General features: G+C 40.6%; 1 protein-coding gene across 2 annotated transcripts; it reads right to left on the reverse strand.

Moving 5' to 3' along the window:
- Positions 1-12,285: 12,285 nt before the first annotated feature.
- On the reverse strand, positions 12,286-19,308 carry Srsf1 (serine and arginine rich splicing factor 1). Of its 2 annotated transcripts, XR_002477188.2 has the most exons (5): positions 18,088-19,308; positions 17,407-17,591; positions 16,873-17,045; positions 15,982-16,676; positions 12,286-15,097 (listed from the first exon to the last, which is right to left on the reverse strand). XR_002477188.2 is itself a non-coding variant. In XM_021658135.2 (4 exons), exons 1-4 carry the CDS (start codon positions 18,279-18,281, stop codon positions 16,482-16,484), a joined length of 747 nt encoding a protein of 248 aa, XP_021513810.1. In that variant the 5' UTR covers positions 18,282-19,308; the 3' UTR covers positions 12,286-16,481. The 2 variants fall into 2 exon arrangements, 1 of the variants encoding a protein (XP_021513810.1); XM_021658135.2 differs by having other exon boundaries at positions 12,286-16,676.
- Between the last annotated feature and the right edge of the window lie 1,501 nt (positions 19,309-20,809).

Here is a 20,809-nt window from a genome sequence, read left to right on the forward strand (position 1 = left end):
TATCTCTCAGCTAAACTGCTGCATGTCCCCTGTGTCTATTAGTCTCATTTGACATTTCAGGAAGCATGTATATGTAAACTAAAGAAAGAGGATGAAACCCAAGGAACAAGACAAAATATGTTCTTGCTGACCTTGGACATAGTCTGTCCTTGCATTTTCATTCAATGGATACGTCTCTGCTTCTTCCCTACCTTACACCTTCAAGGTCTCTGTGTATGTTTGCTTTCCCTCCTCCCATGCATAGCTGCTTCTCTTTAGCTGCTATTTTAAACTGTAATCAAAATGAAGCTTCAGGACCACAAAAACGAGTACTTAATATAAGTCTTATGCCAATACTGTGGGATTTCTTATACTTATTTTGGAATCTAGAAGCTCCTTCCCCAATAGTTTTTCTCATAGTGCCTCTCAGCAGGGGGTTCCCCATGAACAGGAAATAGTCAAGTGAAAACAGTTAAGCTGTCATACGGAAGACGGATTTTAGGGGAAAATGGCTAATTTCACCTGTATCTTAAGTATATTGCTTACAGTATAGTATTAAAATCAACTTCCAGTGACTTGGTCAGTGGTATTACTGAAATCAGAAGTCCTGATTATTCCTCAAAATATTGCCTCAAAGGAAATTAACCATGTCTTTAAAATGTTTAAGTTGTATTTTTAATTCTGGGGTGTGTGTGTGTGCATTTGGAGAGCAGATTCCCAAGGATGTCAGAAGAGGGTGTTGATCCTCTGGGACTGGAGTTATGCTGCCATGTGAGTGTTGGAAACGGAGTACAGGTCCTCTGCAAGAGCAGGATGTACTCTCAATCACTGAGCCAGCTCCCCAGTCCCACCAACATTTTAAATTTAATTAAAAAATTAAATATTATATATTTTTCATTAAGGAAAGGTGTCTCAAAGTTTGGAATATGAACTCAAAAACAACCAGATTCAACTGTTACAGGAATATAATCAAACCAAGGATCAAGGACTCCATCCTTAGGAAGGGCTTTTCTACATTTAGGAGAATATCATCAAAATGATTATCATCAAACAATATAATAAACAAAATGAGTCAGTCCTTTCTCAAAGGCCTGTTTCCACAGACCTTTTATTGAAGTTCAGTCAAGATTACAAGTGTCTGCATACAGTATGTTATTAAAATCAACTTGCAGTGAATCAGTCAGTGGAATCAGGTATTACTTTCAGACATAAGTATCAGAACTCTTCAGTGTCTATACAAATAAACAAAAAAATTCTATCTTTGTCCATCTCAAAAAAGTCAGGTTCCAAATTCACCTTGTTCAGATTCCCCTTTCACTTCAAGCTGGATAACCTGTCACTCACTCATATCTAGACAACGAGAACAAAATACCTATCCCACAAGGGCAACCTAAATGAAAAAATGTATGCAGAAAGTTCTTAGAATACACTTAAAATGTAACAGGTACTAGATAAATATTTTTACTGGTTCAGTGGTTAAATTTGGGCCTGAAAACTCAGCATACAGACTCTGAGCCAATCAATAAGCCCTCCAACTTACTCAAAAGAGGCAAGTTTAGAGATCCTGTCTTAAGAAAAAAACAAAAACAACTTCAAATTGGCAAGTTAGCATCCTGTGTGTGCATGTGTACACATACACCAAGCAAAAACAAAAAACAACAAAACCAAAGTAACAACCAACCAGAATTGACTAGAATAGTGACATAGGCCTACAATTCCCATACTTGGGAGGCTGAGGAGAGTATTGTTGAGTGTTTGAGACTAACCTATAGAGTACAGGTCAGCCAAGGCTCCTTAGCAAACAAAAACTCTTGAGGCATGGAAGAAGGGACTATGATTGATACCAAAAAGTACTGGCCATAAAGAATTGTCACCCCTCAACATCAGCCTCAATACAAACATGGGAGAAAGCATACCCCTGCCAGAAAAAAAAAAAAAAAAAAAAAAGGAAGGCTTGCTGGGAAGGACAGCAGAATTCTCCTTCCCTTCTTCTTGATAACCACTCTAATGTATCATTGCTAGTTGTCTGTTTTAACTAGCAGGATGAACAAGAGGAAAATAAAGGTTTTTTGTTTGTATTTTATTTTTTGGTTTTTTCGAGATAGGGTTTCTCTGTGTAGCCTTGGTTGTCCGGGACTCACTTTGTAGACCAGGCTGGCTTCAAATTCACAGCAATCCACCTGCCTCTGCTTCCCTGAGTGCTGGGAATTAAAGGCGTGAGCCATCATACCCAGCTAACAAAGATTTCTTTATTCCTGAATACCTACTTTAGTTCCTTGATAGCAGGAACAGTCACAAGGATTAAATCTACTCATATGTCTAGTAGAGTCCAGCTGGTATTTGAGAGAACTTGATTAAAACACGGTTATTTTTACAAAAGGCAACCCAAGACTTCAGAAACTGAGTCTAAGGTCATAACTCTTTTTGACTCTATCAAATTAACAAATCAACAATATACCTATCAGTTTCATCAATAAAGCATTTATGTCAAAATACTAGCTTCTATTTTACTCTTGGATGACAGAATGTCCAACAAATAAGGGCTGAGGGTATAACTCAGTGGTAGAGCACTTGTCTAAGACAGGTGGTGGTGGCACATGCATTTGATCCTAGCCCTTGGGAGGCAGAGGCATATGGGTCTCTGAATTTAAGGTCAGCATGGTCTACAGAATGAGTTCTAGGACAGCCAAGGCTACACAGAAAAACTCTGTCTCAAAAACAAACAAACAAAGCACTTGTCTAGAATGTGATAAGCCCTAGATTTGATCCTCAATAAGCAACGGTAAGCAAAAAGAATTGTGAACACAAGCAAAATAGCATAGGCCACAGCAGGAAAGGAACCAAGGCAGGTCAAAAATACACTAAGAAATTCAATACATCTGGAAAACACATTCAGGCACCAACATTTCAGATCCTTTGGACACCTGCTCCTCACTGCCCTTAGATGCCCCAGGTCCCTAGAGCAATGGATAACTTAACAGTCCTACAAATTTGGTGGGCCTGAGTGAACCACAAACCTCTGCCTCAGTTACATCATCAAACCTTTGCAGTTGCTTCTTTGGAGACGGAACCCTTCTCTGTGGCTATTGCTTCTACACCATATATAGTTATTGAAAATAAAGTGAGACTAATCAGTATTGTGCCACCAATCTAAAACTGCTATTCATGTGTAAATATATATATATTTTTTTATTTTTATTTTACTAATTGTAGTCTCTCTCCAAATGTTTCCATAAAAGTAGAACAAGACCAAACTATTTACTTCAACAGAAACAATTTTCTTCAGTTTCTTTTACTGGGCCAATTTGATTTTCAGTCTGCAGAGATGGGTTGTCCCCCCAGTTTTTGGTAGTGAAAGAAACGAAATCATGAAACCAGTGTTGAGGAACCTATGCAGTAAGTTCTCTCTCTGGGTTAAAGAAGTGAATAGCAAAGACCTAAGTCTTGATGTGACATTACAAGACTAGCCAGATTAAGATCTAGAAAAGCTGTTCTGATCTAGAAAATAAGCCAACCGAGGGCAATAGAAGAGCAGGTAAACCTAAAATCTTCATCAGCTTCCGGAAGTAGGAACTAATAACTCTTAAGAATGTTTCTTGACTTTGAATCTCTGAACTATAAACTACTACATTTGGTTATGCAGTCTAGGTATAAGTGACATGAAAAGGCAGGTGAAGTAGTTTTCTCTACCCAGAGACAGAAGCTGTACTCAGCATTTACTCTTTAAATTGTAGATATATACCTGTTTGTTGTCAAAATATTTGATCCCTAGTTTTTGTGCACACTGGCAGCAGGCTCTCTGCTCAGTCTGAAGAAATTTGAGGAGGGCAGGATAGTTTTGAGTCAATGAACTAGTTAACTATGGTACACAGGGAAGACTAGTGTCTGTGACCTCAAAGAATACAATTGACAGAAGTTAATTAGCTATCAGCTCTCAGGACCTAATCCTGTCCTCTGCTTTTATTATCTTATTTAAAAATCTTCCTTACCTTCTAGCTGTTTCCTATTTCCAACTTCTTTCTTCCCACCTCTCACTTTCTCCCCAATTTCATTCAGTACTGAGAGCACAGGGAACAAATGGTAATCAATCTAAGGCAATGTAAATGCTTCCTGTGCATTAGGTATAAAGCCCTCTGCTGGGTTTGTAATACACATTATTTCTGTTTTTTTGTCATTTTAGATAATGTCACAATATAGTTATGTTCCACATATGAAAAATATTTCAAACCAACTTATTAAACTATGTATAATCTGGGATGGAAAACACCCCTTAGTGATACTTATGTGTTAGAACTGGTAACTCACTCAAAGAAATGTCTATGGCCACCTAGACATAGGTACACTTAATAAAACTAATGCTAACACCTGAGGTAGCACCCATGTATGTTCAAGACACAACTATATATATATATGTATATTCCCAGTACTTGGGAGGCAGGGGCAGGCAGATCTCTGTGAGTTGGAGGCTAGCCTGGTCTACAGAATGAGTTCTAGGACAGGCAGGACTATATAATAGGCCCAGTCTCAAAAAACAAGAAAAGTTACACAGCAGAAAGTTAGCACTACAACACATATGATCTGGTATGACTAATGTCATCAAAAAACAACTGTGAAAATTCAAGCTAACCTGACCAATGGTAAGAGTTCATAGCTGAAAGAGATCCAATACTTGTTTAGCATAGATCCCCAGAACAAATTAAAAAAAGGTGCTGCTGCAGCTTAGTGTGACAACCTGAGTTTGATCCCTAGGGTTCTCACCAAGAATAATGAACAGACTCCCACCAAGTTGTCCCCTGACTTTTCACACTTGTGCTATGGCACACACATATATACATAATGATAATAAAATGTTTAAGTGGGGGAGGTGGCTGGAGAGATGGCTCAGTGGGTAAAAGCACTGTCTGCTCTTCCAAGAGTCTTGAGTTCAATTCCCAGCAACCGCATGGTGGCTATTAACCATCTATACTGGCATCTGATGCCCTCTTCTGGTTTGCAGGTGTATGTGCAGATAGAGCACTCATACATAAAATAAACCTTTTTAAAAATATATATATTTTTTTAATGGGCTGGAGAGACGGCTCAGCAATTAAGAGCACTGGGTATTCTTCAGGACTGAGATTCCAATCAGAGCACCCATATCTTGCTCACAACTATTTATAAACCCAGTTCCAGGACATCCTTTTGCTCTCTTCAGGTACCAGGCACTTACATAGTACAGACATACAGACAGGCAAAATATCCATATACATAGAATTAAATAAAAACTAAAAACAAAAAACAAAAAAATAAAAAATAAAAAAACCCAGCAATGTGTTGAAGCAGTCTGGGGATGGAAACACATTTAGGGGAACTCAAGAAAGGGAAAGTGACATCAGAAATCCAGTATTTCAAAACAGCAGTATACTCATACAGTCTCTCCTAGCAGCTTGGAGCCATCAGCCCTTGAGCTATCACTTAAGGAGAAATAGCTTAAACATAGTCCCCATCACACCATGATCAGAATTCAAAATAGAAAAACGCAGTGAACATATTGAAAGGACAGTCAGGGCATTCCAAGGACAACCTTCCCCAGTTCACATGAATTTTAATCAGTTGTAGAATGTACTCAAGCTAAGTACAATACAAACATTTTGACTGCATACTGGAAATTGGCACGTTCACCATACCAACTTTAAAAACTCACCTATCCCAAATGATTAACAGTTCAATTTGAGCTGAGCAGTGGTGGTGAAAGTCTTCAAATCCAGCACTTGCAGAGGCAGGTATCTCTGAAAGTTTGAGGCTAGCCTGGTCTACAGAGCTAGGTCCAAGATATCCAGGGCTACACAGAGAAAACCAGTTTTGGAAACAAACAAACACTAAACCAAAGAAAAAAAACAATTGGGCTTGCATTTGTAGATCTATTTTACTAATATAAACTTTAGTGTATACTCAGCCAATACAGAAGGTGGGGATGTAGCTCAGTACCCCATAAACCAGGTGTGGTAGTCTACTATCCATGTGGCCCTAGCACCTGATGGGTAGAAACAGGAAGATCAGAAGTCATCTTTGCCTACATAGCAAATCTGAGGTCAGGCCAGACAACAGAAGACTCTACCTCAAAACAAAAAACACAAAGTAAGAATCTTTTGACGTTTACCATTGACAGGTTCTTTGGCATCCTACTGCCTTTACAGGCCTGTTGCCTAGTTACTTAGTGGCTGGATAAGCCCGACCTCTGTATGACCTGTTGTCCTTCCATGAGGCCAAAAAAGGGCAAATGCTTTTCTGAGCTGTCTGCGCACTACACACTGGAAAGCCAGGAAGTCAAGCATTTCACTGTCTTGGAGCTGGGCTCTGGGCCAAGACCAGGGTTGAAAACACAGCTCAGACAGCACCAGGGGACACCCTGGTGGCTTTAGATAGGTATTACAGGTGGTATTCTAAGGAAATTTCCAATTAGAAGAAAGATCAAGAAAATGGGGTGGGAGTGAGGGTGGGAGAGGGAACCACCAAGACTTGGATTCATGTTTGTTTTGGCCCTCCCATTTTTAACATCTCTGGGGGTATTTCTTCAAAGTCCAAAATGAAGTTGGCATTTAAATGGAAAAAAAAGTGTCAGCACCCTGTAAGTTAGCCATTACTTAAAGAGACACAAAATCCAGATTTGACAGTGCATGCCTTATATTCCTAGCATTTGGGAAATGAATTTGGAAGATGCAGTTTATGGCAGGCTGGACAATGTAATAACCTATCTAAAAACAAAACACAATCACAACAAACATCACTTATCTACCCTATCCAATTTCCCATTTAAAAAGCATGAATCTAAAAATAAGCCCATTTTGACCAGAGAAAACGTGCATCTCAGACCTAAACTAAGCAACTAATTTGCCTCAAATTTTGCAAATATATCCACATTTACTCTGCTGTGCATACTGGTTTAACTGGTGTGCATTTCTTAGGGAAAAAATGCAGAAAATTAAAACAAACGAACACAAACAAACAGGTTTTGCTCAAAACCACCCATAACTCCAGTTCCAGAAGATCCAACAAACATGCATGTGACACACAAAACGTTCACATACATAAAACATTTTTAAGAGCCCATGATGCTGGCAGGTGAATAGAGCAATCTGAAGAGAATGCATTTAGTGCATGTATGTAATGACATATTTAAACCTGCAAAAAGCAGAAATAGAATGCCATTAGTTAAAAAAAAAAAAATTCCTCAGCTACTAGCTAATCCACGGTTATTTTTGAGACTATGTAGCTCCAGCTGACCTGAAATTCCCTATGTAGACTACCTGTCCTGGAGCTCAGAGATCCATCTTACTACCTCTGCCACCATGCTGGCACTTAGTTGTGGGTTTATTTGAATTGTTTAAATATTTTATGTGTATGCCACAAGAGGGACTCAGATCTGGAGGTGGTTACAGGCAGATGCAGGTGGGATGTGAGGGTGGGAGAGGGTCCTTTTTCTTTGGAAGGGCATCAAGTGCTCTTAAGGGCTGAGCCATTTCTCCAGCCAGATGGAAGAAATGGGGCTGCTGTGGGGATTTAAGGAGTTAAATATGTGTATTCTGAGTTGTCTGGCTTTAAGAAAACTGCCTAAGTATGTTCTTTTTCTACTGGCCTGAAGACTAGGGCCAGGAATCCTGAAGTTTTCTAACCCCAAAATCACCTTACATATTTAATGTATGAATTCCTATAAAGTTATCTATAATACAGTCCAACAAAAAAAGAAACAAAAGTACTGAGGAATCTGCAATGAATCAGATGAAGAGCCACTAAATTCAGAAGGCCATATTTAGGCTTCCTTTGTAAAAGTCTTAACTACTTAGCTCTTAGGGACAATGCCATCAATTTTCTTAAAAGTTCCAGTATTGCTGGCATGGGACCTTGTGTCAAAAAAGGAAACCAAACACCCAAAAGTTGTCACTGTGTAGCTATTTTGCCTTAGCTTCCCAGTACTGGGATTACAGATATCACCAAATTGATGCCACTACTAGTGGGCCTTGCTATATAGCTAGCTCCTGATGACCTTGAATTCAAGATGCTCCTGTCTCAGGCTCTGAATAAGGCTTGGATTATAATGTATACTGATAATCCTGGCTTGCTGCCATCAAGACAAATCAAGATAGGTGACCCAATGTTAGGACTAAAATAATTTTTTATAATCCAGTTAACTAACCATTAGGAAATAAGACATCTCTACCATTTTCTATCATTTCCTGTCAAATTTAAACCTGAAACAGCACTTCACTTGGTTCTTGGAAAATACAATTACTAAAATTAACATATAAAAACATTAAAATAGGACTGGAGACATGGCTCAGCAGTTAAGTGCACTGGCTACTCTTTCGGAGGACCTGAGTTCTATTCCCAGCAACCACATGGTGGCTCACAACCATCTGTAATGGAAACTGATTCCCTCTTCTGGTATGCATGTAAACAGAGTACTCATACACATAAAATAAACAAATCCTTAAAATTTTAAACTAAGAGTATTAAACACAATTGCAGAAAATTACAAGTAAGTGTTTAACAAGTGCTAGGGATGGATGAGCAAGTTAGAGTAGCATTCTTCCACTGGATCTGGGTTTGATTTCCAGCATCCACACGAAGGCTCACAACTGTTTTGACTCTAGTCCTTGTGGATCCTACACCCCCTTCTCACCTCCAGAGACTGCACACACGTGGTGCAGACATATATGCGAAAGACCCACACACGTTTTTTTTTTAAAAATATAAAAAGCATGATTTTTAAAAGAACAACAATAACCTGAGCTGAACTCATGAGGACCATTAAGATGTCAAGCAGTAGTTGGGCAGTAGTGGCACACCCTTTTAATCCCTCTGCCTTTAATGCCTCTACTCCAGAAGCAGATAGAGGTGACCTCCTTGAGTTCAAGGACAGCCAAGGCTATACAAACCCTTCTTGAAGAACCAAAACAAACAAACACAACAATTTGAGGCAGTATGCATGAAATAAGTGGACATACAAAAGTAAAACCAAAGGTTAGCATTCACATGTCAAAGAGACACTCAACAGTGATTAAAAAAAAAAACAAAACACAACAACTGGAAAGGTAGGGCTGGAGAGGTGGCTTAGGGGTTATAGAGCACTGGCTGTTCTTCCAAAGGTCTTGAGTTCAATTCCCAGCAATCACATGGTAGCTCACAACCACCTACAGTGAGATCTCACACCCTCTTCTGGTGTGCAGGTGTATATGCAGGCACAACACTCTAAACATAATAAATAAATCTTTAATGATATTTATTATGTATACAGTGTTCTGTCTGCATGTACACCTGAATGCCAGAAGAGGGCACCAGATCTCCTTACCAGATTTCATTATAGACGGTTGGGAGCTACCGCGTGGTTCCTGGGAATTGAACTCAGGACCTCTACAAGAGCAGCCAGTGCTCTTAACCTCTGAGCCATCTCTCCAGCCCATAAGCTTTAAAAAAGAAAAAAAAAAAAAAAGAAAACAAATGGAAAGGTAAAACGACTGACTATAGGTGTGACATTTTAGGAAAGTCATATTTTATAGTCAGGATGAAGCCCCATCACTGAAACCATGAAGAATACATCACTAACATATCTGGGTACAGACCGGAGTGCTAGAATGTCAAGTGGGATGAGATAAATTTAACAAAATTCCACCCTTACTTCAACAACCAGAAGTGGCAACCACCTATAATCCTCACACTTGGGAGGATTTCGAGTTGAGGCCAGCCATATAGTGAGTCCTTGTTTCAAATGAAACCCCTAGAACTAGTCTGGTTCAAGTCAATAGATATGGTGACAGTGACGCAAAGATCGAACTTGGCGAACTTGGCTATTACCTTTCTGAAACTACTTTTCTGACTTCCAGGGGTGGGAGGGAGTCTAACAACTTACTGTAAATCTTACCAATGTTTTACATTTCTAGTCTTGTAACTGTGATGTCACGCTTTAGTCTTCTACAGATAAAATATCTAGGACTTGCTAATGTTACTGATAATTATACTTAAGCTCAGGAATTCAGTCCCTTTTAGTTTTCCTTTTGATAGTTGAAACAACTCATACCTAATTGCTGTGGCCTTCAAGTGACCCCAAACTTAACTCATAAGGTCCTCTAATACTTCAAGAAACAACCTCCCATGACTTTGGACATTTTTGCAATTTAAACTTAACCCTTCTTTTACTATGTGTAATGTAAAGCTGGAGTTTATGAAAAAGTTTTACTTGCTGTAAGTATGGACATTAGAGTGGAAAATAGAAAAGGGCAGTATATACATACCTAAGACATAGGCATAAACTTCCTGAAGAATCATTACAAAAGATACTCTGGAGTACCAGTGTGAATTCAGTACCTCTTTCCATGTATTCTCACTATAGACCAAGCTGGCCTTCAATTGGAAATCTTACCACAGCTTATCCAAATACTGTGGTTATTGTACATAACCATACATGGTTGAGATTTCAATTTTGTAGGCCCATGTAGCCTCCAACACAACTTAATAGGCAGGTAAGTATTTATATAAATGTGATCAAGGTCTTCTCAACTGCAAAAATAGTCCACTTACAATATCTGATTTTCCAAGTGACAAGTTTTCCCACAGCCAAGTTCTTAATAAGGAGGCTGCCATAGAGGAAAAGCTCTGAAAATATATTCATTTCCTCCTGTTATTTTAAGGTGGAATACCACTTAACGTAACCACTATTTAAAACCTAGATGGACCCAGAAGCTGAAACGGGACATTGCTCATGGTTACAGGCAGATAAATTAACCAAACCAGCCAACTTTGTAGGTGACCAAATTTTGTAAACGGCACTGCAGTAAAACCTATTTCCTGGGGTTTTGTGGCAGAGCTCCCTCTTGTGGCCAACTGATTTTTCCTATTAGTCAAGTTTTTGTTGTCTCTGGTAAGATTGAATCATACTGTCCTCTAAGTCTCTCAATTTGCAGATAGATGGCTTCATGTTGATATTACTCACGAATAATTCAGTTAAACCAGGAGGTGATGATGTGTGCCTTTAATCCCAGAACTCTAGAGGCAGCAGCAGATGGATCTGTAAGTTAGTTCCAGGACAGCCTGGTCTACAGAGTGAGTTCCAAGACAGCCAAGAATTTGTTTTGTCTCAAAACAAAAACCCCAAACAAACAAAAAAAACTGAACATCTTACTGTACATTTTATAGTACAAAAATCAAGAGATGTTTAACTATTGCCTCCATTTTTTTTTAAAGCACTCAGCTGAACTTCATTTTGCTATCTAAATGGTAATTTCATAAAGGGCATGCATGACTTTTCTTTCCTGTGTAAGCAACTGACACTATCCAAATGTATCTAAGTCTGAAGTTGCAGCTCAGTAATAGTGTGATTTGAACCAAGGACCTGGGTTCAAATCCTCAGTACACACACACACACACACACACACACACACACACACACACACACGAGTGGTACTTCTCTGCTTCTGAAGTAGGTTCCTGGAATTAACTTGTACAGGCTATCTAGTCTATCCTATTTCTTTGCACTACAAAACAAACTATTCCTTGGGCTCGAGATGGCTCTTCCAGAGGTCCTGAATTGAATTCCCAGGCAAGCACATGGTGGCTATCTATCTTCGAGACCTGGTGCCCTCTTCTGGCCTGCAGGCATACATGCAGGCAAAAAACTATATATAAACTAAATTGATCATTAAAAACAAAACAAAAATAATTCCTTTGATCTCTACAAGCACAACCAAATTCTGGATTATCGAGCAGAACTTTCAAAATTAAAAACAAAAATAAAAAAACAGCAGAGTACACTGTTCTTTGCTCTAAAGCAAAAAATATTTTTTGCAAGATTCATCACAATACAACTTCTCTTAACCGTCACTCCAATTTGAATCTTTTTCATAGAACCAGAATGGGCAAAGTTACTTAAAAACTGAAAAGCAGGCTTTGGAGAGATGACTCATTTGTTAAGGGCATTCACTGCTTTCCAAAGGACCCAGGTTTGATTCCCAGCACCCAGCAGCTCACAACTGTACAAGTCTTCGGTTCTAGAGGGATCCACTGTTCTCTCCTGGTACCAAAAGGCCACACACACAAACGCACACATACACACACAATTCTTGCAAAACACTCAACATAAATATAAAAAATCTTAAAAATAAAAAACTGAAAAATACCTACCTCAAGATATATATAGTGGGTGGGTGAATAGTCCCTTCCATGCAGTAAGTCTGCTACAGTATTAACTATATAGTAATGGAATATACCGTGTGGGTGACAACTTTTCTTCTAGTACCTAATATGGTCTAAAAAGATGGAGCACTTAAATCTCAATAAAGGTTCCAAAGTAACAGCTTTTTATTCACTCCCAAAATTACATATAGCAGCATTAATCCTCTGCAGTACTGGTACAATTCTACAATTCCTTGCCCACCCAAACTAGAGATGTATTGGAATTCATGGTTGTTCAGAATTTACATGTAAAGATCTTATCACATATACCTTTTATATAAAAACACCTTCAACAAGGCCTCTATGACTTTCACATGAATTACACAATGAAGGGACCTGGCCCAGATTTTACACTCAATAGGCTCAACAAAACCCCCTGATATTCAGGGTTTTCTAAGACTTCAGAATTGTGGATTGCCAATTTGTCTTCAAATTATAATGAAAATCAGCCACAAGTGGTTATTACAACAGAACCCAATCTTATACTTTCTCTCCTTTTAATACTATGTAAATACAGGATTTCATTTTTAATTTCACCACAAATTTCATATACAAAGCAAAAAGGTAAACACCAAAAATTAACCTTGACCACAGAAAGCTGAAAATAGAGGACCAGTCCTAGATAGAAAAACATGACTCAGACAAAACTAAGAAAAGCAGATCTTAGAATTTTCTATCATACTCAAGTCCAGGATTAAGATGGGTGGATTTATACACTTAAAATTAAAAATATAAGGTGTGGAGGGGGAGAGGACATAAGTCAAGATAATATTCATTCCAAACTTTAGTTCTTAAAATCCAGATCCCACACTAGGTATCAGAAAATGTTTCTTACCTTTGTCTCCAGTAGGATGAGCTGAACAGCAAGTTGGGTTATTCAATCAGATGTTATGAAAGTACTTGCTTAAAGAGATTTAATTGCTTTCTTGGTTAGAAAAACTAATCATAGGTTCCCTACAATATCCTAAGGGAACAGAGAAGGGGGGTGTTGGAAATCAAGGTAGTATTTGTAGTTTCAAATGGTAAAATTGTCAGTATATGGGCATAGCCCTACTTCCTTAAGACTTAAAACTTATTGAACCTTTCACACTGTGCTCTCTAGTGTTCAAGCCCAAGCCTGTAAGGCGAAGAACACTCACTTCAATCCAGGCCTGAACTGCTTAAAAAACAACCTTGAATAGAGACCATTTCTTGGTCCTGTTCCCAAAGCATTCAAAACAAATCCACATTAGCCTTTCAAAATCATGTTTAGTAAGCTAGGCATGGTGGTTGCCACTTATAATCCCAGAATTTGGGAAACTGGGCTATATACTGAGATCTAGGAAAGTCTGGACCAGTGAGGCTGTCTGAAGAGGAAAAAAATACACCCACCTCTAACACAACATTTTTAAACATTATATTCAAATTTAAACCTTCAATCATGCTAAGTCATTAGGGTTATTTTAAAAGCAAACCTCCGCCTCTTGATTGTATTCTGAACTCTGTAATACAGCTATTTACCCTTAATGAGTCTACACTAAATGCTTTTCTTAAAATTCTGGTTTTTAACTCAATTTTTCTTCTGGGAGAAAATATACTAAGTCTAGGTCTATAGGGTTCATTAACATGTAGATTGGGTAACCTCATTTCTTGAAACCTGTTTCTTTCACTATCAAGATTCCTGGTCTCCCCTAAATATTACATCTGAATAATCGCAAATACAGCCTGCAATCCAAATTTAAAGATCTAGGCATTTCTACCGGAATACTCAGAGTGGTTTGTTCATTTTTAACTACAAGCTTTGGATTTTAATTAAAATCAAAGCAAGATGAAGATTCAGCTTCAAGGGACTATCAGTAGAGATACAATAGTAGACAAAGACGTAATTGCTGATTTAATACATAACAGTTTAAGGACAGAATATGCCATGGCTGATAGAGGTATACAAGGTATTGATTCACCCAGTAAGCAGTTAATTTGCCAGCATACTGTCCGAAATTCCAAAAAAGGTATGTTGCATTCTAGTACTTCTGCTAACATTAATACTGAATTTGAATTCCAATGGCTACCTCAAAACTAAAATCTATTAGCTATCAACCAACTCTATACAAAAACCTATTTTGTTTCAAGTATCCCAAAATAAACAGCAACTGCATGTTCTTAATACTTTAGCAAAATATGAAAGTTTAATTTCCAGACGATTACCCCTACACAATTGTACTACATATGTAACTGCCTCTTACTCAATTTATTACCCCCTTAAGACTTCCACAACAGTGAGACAGTTATGATCATTTATTAGATTAAAATCTTTAATATACTAATACATAAACAAAGTCAGATCTTATCAATTTAAAGAAATAACTGATACACTAGTTAACAAGTTTAAATTTTACATGAAGAGGAAAAAGGACAACCATGCATCGTTTTTTAAAAAATGTTTATTTTTCAAAGAAAAACGGCAATAGCCAATTGGAAACCTACTTATTCTTCAACTCCAATTTTGTTCTTTAAATTTAGAAGTGACTTACTGATTTACTATTTTAAACAAACCCCCCCTTTTCCCCTTTAATTGTTTACCATCTACTCGTGCTGAATCCTTCCAAGGAGATTGCTCCAGCGTATATCTCCAGGTCCTCGCTTTGCTCCTTTTACCAAAAAATGCAAAACACAATTCCATCGTGCATCTTAAGGGCTCCAATCGTCAAAAATAGGAAAAAATTCTTTGGAATAGCCAATTAAGTTGAATGAAAAAAAAATCCACACGAATGCGGTTTGGTTGGGGCAGGAAGGAATCCACTCCTATGTTCCTGGTAATCTGATCCCGCTCCATGAATCCTGGTAATTCATCCTCCCTATCCTATCCACATTATGATTTGAATCCAATGATCCAGCTCCAAGGATTGGGATCCAGTGAGCCCTCTCCAATCCAAACCTTTATAACCAGCAAAACCAAAAAAGAGGAGGCAAAATGTTAGATACTGTAATCAAAAAAGGTTTCTGGGGAATGATGAGTTATGTCTGTCATCAGTTTAACAGATGCACATCAATAACTATCAAATTCCCCAAAACAAGTTTCTGTATGGTGTTTAGATAAATTTTAGAAACTTAATCATTATAGAGACTAACTGGAAGAAGCACTTTATATTTACAGTTCAACTGATAATGCCAACACTTGCTACTGTACAGGCATCACAGGGTTTGTGGTTGCAAAGCTATGTAATTGAAGTTTTCTGGTATTGCTACCCACCTAAGTCTAAACTGTATCTATTGCTCCCATCTGCAATTTAGCTTGTAAATTAAAGTTTAAACATGAGTCAATTATGAATATTAAAAGGGAAGGTGAGACTTAAAGTACTCCCAACTAGATTATCTACACTAATATGTTGGAATTATATATTTTTGCTGTCATTTTGTCTTTAAAAAAATGAAATAATAACGCTCTATCAGTCACACAGAGGACATGCAGATTTAGCAGTATTGATATTATACTCTGTTTGGAAATAGACACCCTGTACCCACATGTACACCAACAGCAGGCCACACATAAACAGTTGTAACTAAGCACTGACAAATTAGCCATTCTTCCCACATTAGTCCCTATTAAAACAAAAAGGGGGGAAGGGAGCAAATAACTGTTACAAAATGGGCAATTTTCCCACAATTGCCAAGGTTTAAAATGCAAAGCAATTGTAGCTAAAGATAACTGCATAAGATGTTTGCAAGTCTTTTAAGGTAGATAAAAATTTTAACCCTCGCCTTTTAGTATAAGGTCAATACTGCCAATTTCATCTGTGACAATAGCACTTGGAGTCATACCATTGCCTCCATTATTGATCTGATCCTCCTCAATCCTCCTTTTGACAATCCTAAAATGATTGAAATGTGCTCCACAATCCTTAATCCAAAGCATTCTTAATCCATCTCTTCAGATATGTCTACAGAAAGACACATGAAAAGCAAGATAAACATAAGAACTTCCCCAAGTAAGATAACCACAAACACCCCCAACATCCCATTTCACACAAACCAGAGCAGAATAGACATTTACACAATATCACAGTCTGAAGAGCATGGAAATTTAACTAAATTTAAACAATCCTGTCTATGACATCACTTAAAATACAATTTACCAAAGACATGAGGGGAATGTAGATGTTAGGAGCAAGGGGATATTACACAAGAATGCAATTCAACACTTTAGCCCATTCTGAACAAAACAGTTTGAATTAAAAAAAAAAAAAAAAAATGAAAAGATTGTACTGAGTAAAGGAAAACTGTATACAACATGGGTTCTACAAAAAGTGTCACCAAGCATCTTATGTACGAGAACGAGATCTGCTATGACGGGGAGAATAGCGTGGTGATCCTCTGCTTCTCCTTGGGGAGTAACTGCGACTCCTGCTGTTGCTTCTGCTACGGCTTCTGCTACGACTACGGCTTCGAGATCGAGATCTTCCATAACTTGGACTTCTGGGCCCATCAACTTTAACCCGGATGTAGGCAGTTTCTCCCTATTGGATAGACAGAACTTTCCATTGAAAGATCTAAGCTTTCACCTGTCTTCAGACATGCTGAACGAATAAAAAGACAGACCAGGTCTCTGGTAATTTACCTGGATACCCTTGCCTGTATCCTTACCTTCAAATTCCACTGTTAAGAACACTGTATCCAATTCTGGCCAAAGAAAAAAATAAGTGTATAACCTACCTCATGAGATCTAAACTTAGTGTTATCCAGTTTTCGAACTGCATACGTCATATCTTCTTTCCGTACAAACTCCACGACACCAGTGCCATCTCGGTAAACATCAGCATAACATACATCACCTGCTTCACGCATGTGATCCTTTAAGTCCTGCCAGCTTCCACTCGGAGGCAGTCCTGAAAGAGCGATGATTTCCCCCAACTTAATACTAATTACCCTGTCCCACAATAAACGTATAAAGTACAGTAAAACAAAGATTATTTTAAAATACTTAATGATTGTACTTAAGTGTTTCCAGGTAAAGAGCTGGTAAGAGTCTGAGATCCAGAGTCCAAATTTATTTGTAAAGGATCTTCATAGGCTAGTACTGCAACCTAATTTGGGTAAATCACCACCACAGTAATCACCCCAAAGACCGAAGCAGTTTATTGTAACAGCAAAACCAACCAAACAAAACCTTGCAGTTGTCAAACCAGTTAGGCGGAGGGGAAGAAGAAAAAGAAGAAGAAAATCTTAACCCGCACGAGGTCAACTCACCAGAGACAACCACTCTGTTTTCCGACCGCCTGGATGGCGGGCCATAGCGGCCTCTCGGGGCTCCGCCGCCTCCACCCCCGCCGCCGCCTCGGCCTGTACCGCGGCCGCTCCGAGGGAACTCGACCCGCAGGCGGTAGCCGTCGTAATCGTAGCCGTCGCGACCGTACACGGCGTCTTCCGCGTCTCTGTGTGATCACAGAAAGCAAAAGGGGGGAGGGGATGAGGAAGAGGGGCGCCGCGGGCCGGGCTGGCTGGCTCGCTCGCTGGCTTGTTCGCTCGCTCGGGGAGCCGCGGGCCGGCGCACATGCGCACCCCACGGCGCCGGAGCCCACATGCGCTGCATAATAGGCCGGGCCCCTCCCCCACCCAGAAACACGCCGGGCAGACTCCCGACCACCACGCCAGCCCTCAGCGCCTCAGTTTCCCGCTCCGGGGCCGCGCATGGGCTCTGGGGACGTCCGAGGCGGCCAGCCACGGGAGACAACGCGCCGACTCGGCTCCTTTACTCGGCTCCTGCAGGGGCGATAGCGCCTCGCTCCCGGCCTCGGAGCCCCTCCTTCCCCGCCCCCCCCCACACCACACACACACACACTCACACACACATCGTGTTAAAGGCCTCGGAGCCTCTCCCCAACTACTCCAGCCTATCTCCTCAAGGCCGCAAGCCCCACGCTGCCTCACCGCGGGTCCTCGAACTCAACGAAGGCGAAGGGCGGTCCCCCGCGGCGGTTCTTCAGGTCGATGTCGCGGATGGCGCCGTATTTGTAAAACACGTCCTCGATGTCCTTGGTTCGGATGTCCGGAGGTAGGTTACCCACGTAGATGCGGCAGTCGTTGTTCCCCGCCGGGCCACGAATCACACCACCTCCTGACATGGCGGCGACGAAAAGCGCGGACTCGAGGAGAGGCCTTCCCACCAAGCCTAGCGTACGGCAGAGCGAGCCCTCAGCGGCACCACGTCTCCCGCGGCCCGTCCAAAATGGCGCCTTTATCAGCTCGGCGCACTGATATGGGGGGGAGGGGGAGGAAGAGAAGCCGGAGGAAGCGGCTATTCCATCTCAGTGCGCACGCGCGGGAGCGTAACGGGTGCTGAGAAGCCCGGTCGCGCACGCGCGACGTCACCCTCCGCACGGAGGGGAAAGAGTCCCTCGCTGCCCGCGCGTGTGGACCGAACGGCTAGCGGAGCGGCCGGCCGTGTGGCAAAAACGACCCGCCCTGGTTTTAGAGGGGTTATTAGTCCCTGCCGAGCCCAGGACAGCCGGTCTCTTCAGGAGTGAACCCTCTGCGGGAGCAGCTCGGCGCTTCGAAGGGAGGTGGTGAAACCTAGCCTGCCGCCGCGTCCCGCCATGCTCTGCGCTAGTAACGGCCTTTGGCGGGAAAGGCGCCGGGGGCGGAGCCAGGGGATGCTGGGCTGTTGCTCCGGAAACCTGGGCATCTGGAGCGCCTCGGAGCCGCCGGCCGGGTTGCAGGTGATTCGTCCTGAGCGCCTGAGCGGAGCAGCGTGGCTTCCGCCTCTGCCGCCCCGCGGTGGGCTGCGTTTCACAGAGCTAGGGAAGTGGCTAGACGGGCCCTCCACAGCTATCCCAGTGAACTGCGCCTCCGGTTCTTCTCTCCCACCTTTCAAGGGATGCCAAAGGACGAGTAATAAAACAGATGCGAGGACTGGAACTACTGGAGACCACGGTTGCTCCTCGGGGCCGAGATCCGGCGACCGTGCTAGTCCAGGGAGATAAAAGCTTTTTATGGAGATATCTGAAATAAGGATTTTTATGTTGGATACCACGATTTTGCTCCTTTTTTTTTTTTTTTTGTTATAACAGGCTTTTAATTTTATGGGCTTTTAGTATTAATTTTATGGGCTTTTTAGTTTGTTAATTCATTCGAATTGTAATAAAAGCAAAACCAAACTGAACTTTAGCTTGTGCTTGCAACCCCCATCACTCCGGAATCTGAGGCAGGAAGATCCAGGTTACCTGTGACACAGTTTTAGGTCAGCCCTGGCCAAGTAGGGAAACCTTTTCTATTAAATTTGAAAAAGATTAAAACCAAGACCTTTTGTTATTTTGTTTGTTTTGAGACAAGATTTCTCTCCTGGAACTCAGAGATCCCCTTCTACTGGATTAAAGGCGTGGGCCACCTGGCTAAAACCCAGAGCCTTTTAAGATTAGAATATGCATAACACAGCCAGGCGTGGAGGCTTACATCTTTAGATCCCAGCATGTGGGAAGCAGAATCTCTTAGTTCAAGGCCAACCATAGCCACGTAGACCCCATCTCAATAATAAATATGCTAAATTAGATCCCCACAGGTTTTACCGGTGATTTTCTACACTGTTATTTTAGTTTTTTTTTTTTTTAAATAAATTTTTATTTGGTGCATATTATATATTGGGGTGGTGGCTCATGCCACGGCCCACGTGTAGAACTCAGAAAATGAGTCAGTTCACTCCACCCACCTTGTGAGCCCTAGTGACCAAACTGCCAGGCTTTTGAAGAGCACCTTTACCAGATGAGCCATCTGCTGCCCCATACATTATCATTTACAACAGTCCAATGACGTAAAGCTGCTTAAAATGAAACCATTAAATATTAAGACTGGCTAGAGAAATCAAGGACAAATGAGAAAGGGGAGGGGCAGAGTGATGTATAAGATTCCTAGGCAAAATGCCTGACATGAAAACTTGTTGAATTTCTGGAAGATCATCTGCAAATTTGACTAGTCTCCCTACAAGTCACAGTAAAGAAGAGAACATAGTTTATTCAAATTTTTAAATGACTTTGAAATACAAAGAAATAGTTCAGGAAAGGACAATTCGTTGTTGTTGTTGTTAGGCGTAAAGCTGGTTGAAATGAATTTTACAGCAAGGCATGGTAACCCACATCTAATTCCAGCACTCAGGAAGTTAAGATAGTAAGGAAGATAGTGAGCTCATGTCTGGGTTACATATGACATCCTTCAAGAAACAACAAAGAAGCCAGGCCTATAGTGCAGGCCTGTAATCCCAGCGCTCTAGAGGTAGAGGCAGGCAGATCACTGAGTTCAAGGCTAGCCTTGTCTACAAAGTGAGTCCAGGACAACCAAGAAATCCTGTCTCAAAAAAACAAAAAGAAAACAACAAAGAGAATTACGTTTTGTAAATGTCTTAGTGACCCAAAAATAACACAAATACAATTCGAAATGATCAAAGATGCTTGGGGAAATTGGGGGCTTTGGTTTTGAGCCAGGCTCTCCTATAGCTCAGGCTGCCCCTCAACTTTCAATGGTAGCCCTCCTGCCTCTACCATCAGTTTTTTGAAAAGCGAAATGTTTTTTTTAAATCTCTAAGGTACGTATGGGTGTCCCAAATCTGTAATCTCAGCACTGGAGAGGCTGAAGAAGGAAGATAAAAAGTTTGAGCTCATCT

Source organism: Meriones unguiculatus, chromosome 7, assembly GCF_030254825.1.
Source record: "Meriones unguiculatus strain TT.TT164.6M chromosome 7, Bangor_MerUng_6.1, whole genome shotgun sequence".
NCBI classification, from domain to species: Eukaryota; Metazoa; Chordata; class Mammalia; order Rodentia; family Muridae; genus Meriones; species Meriones unguiculatus.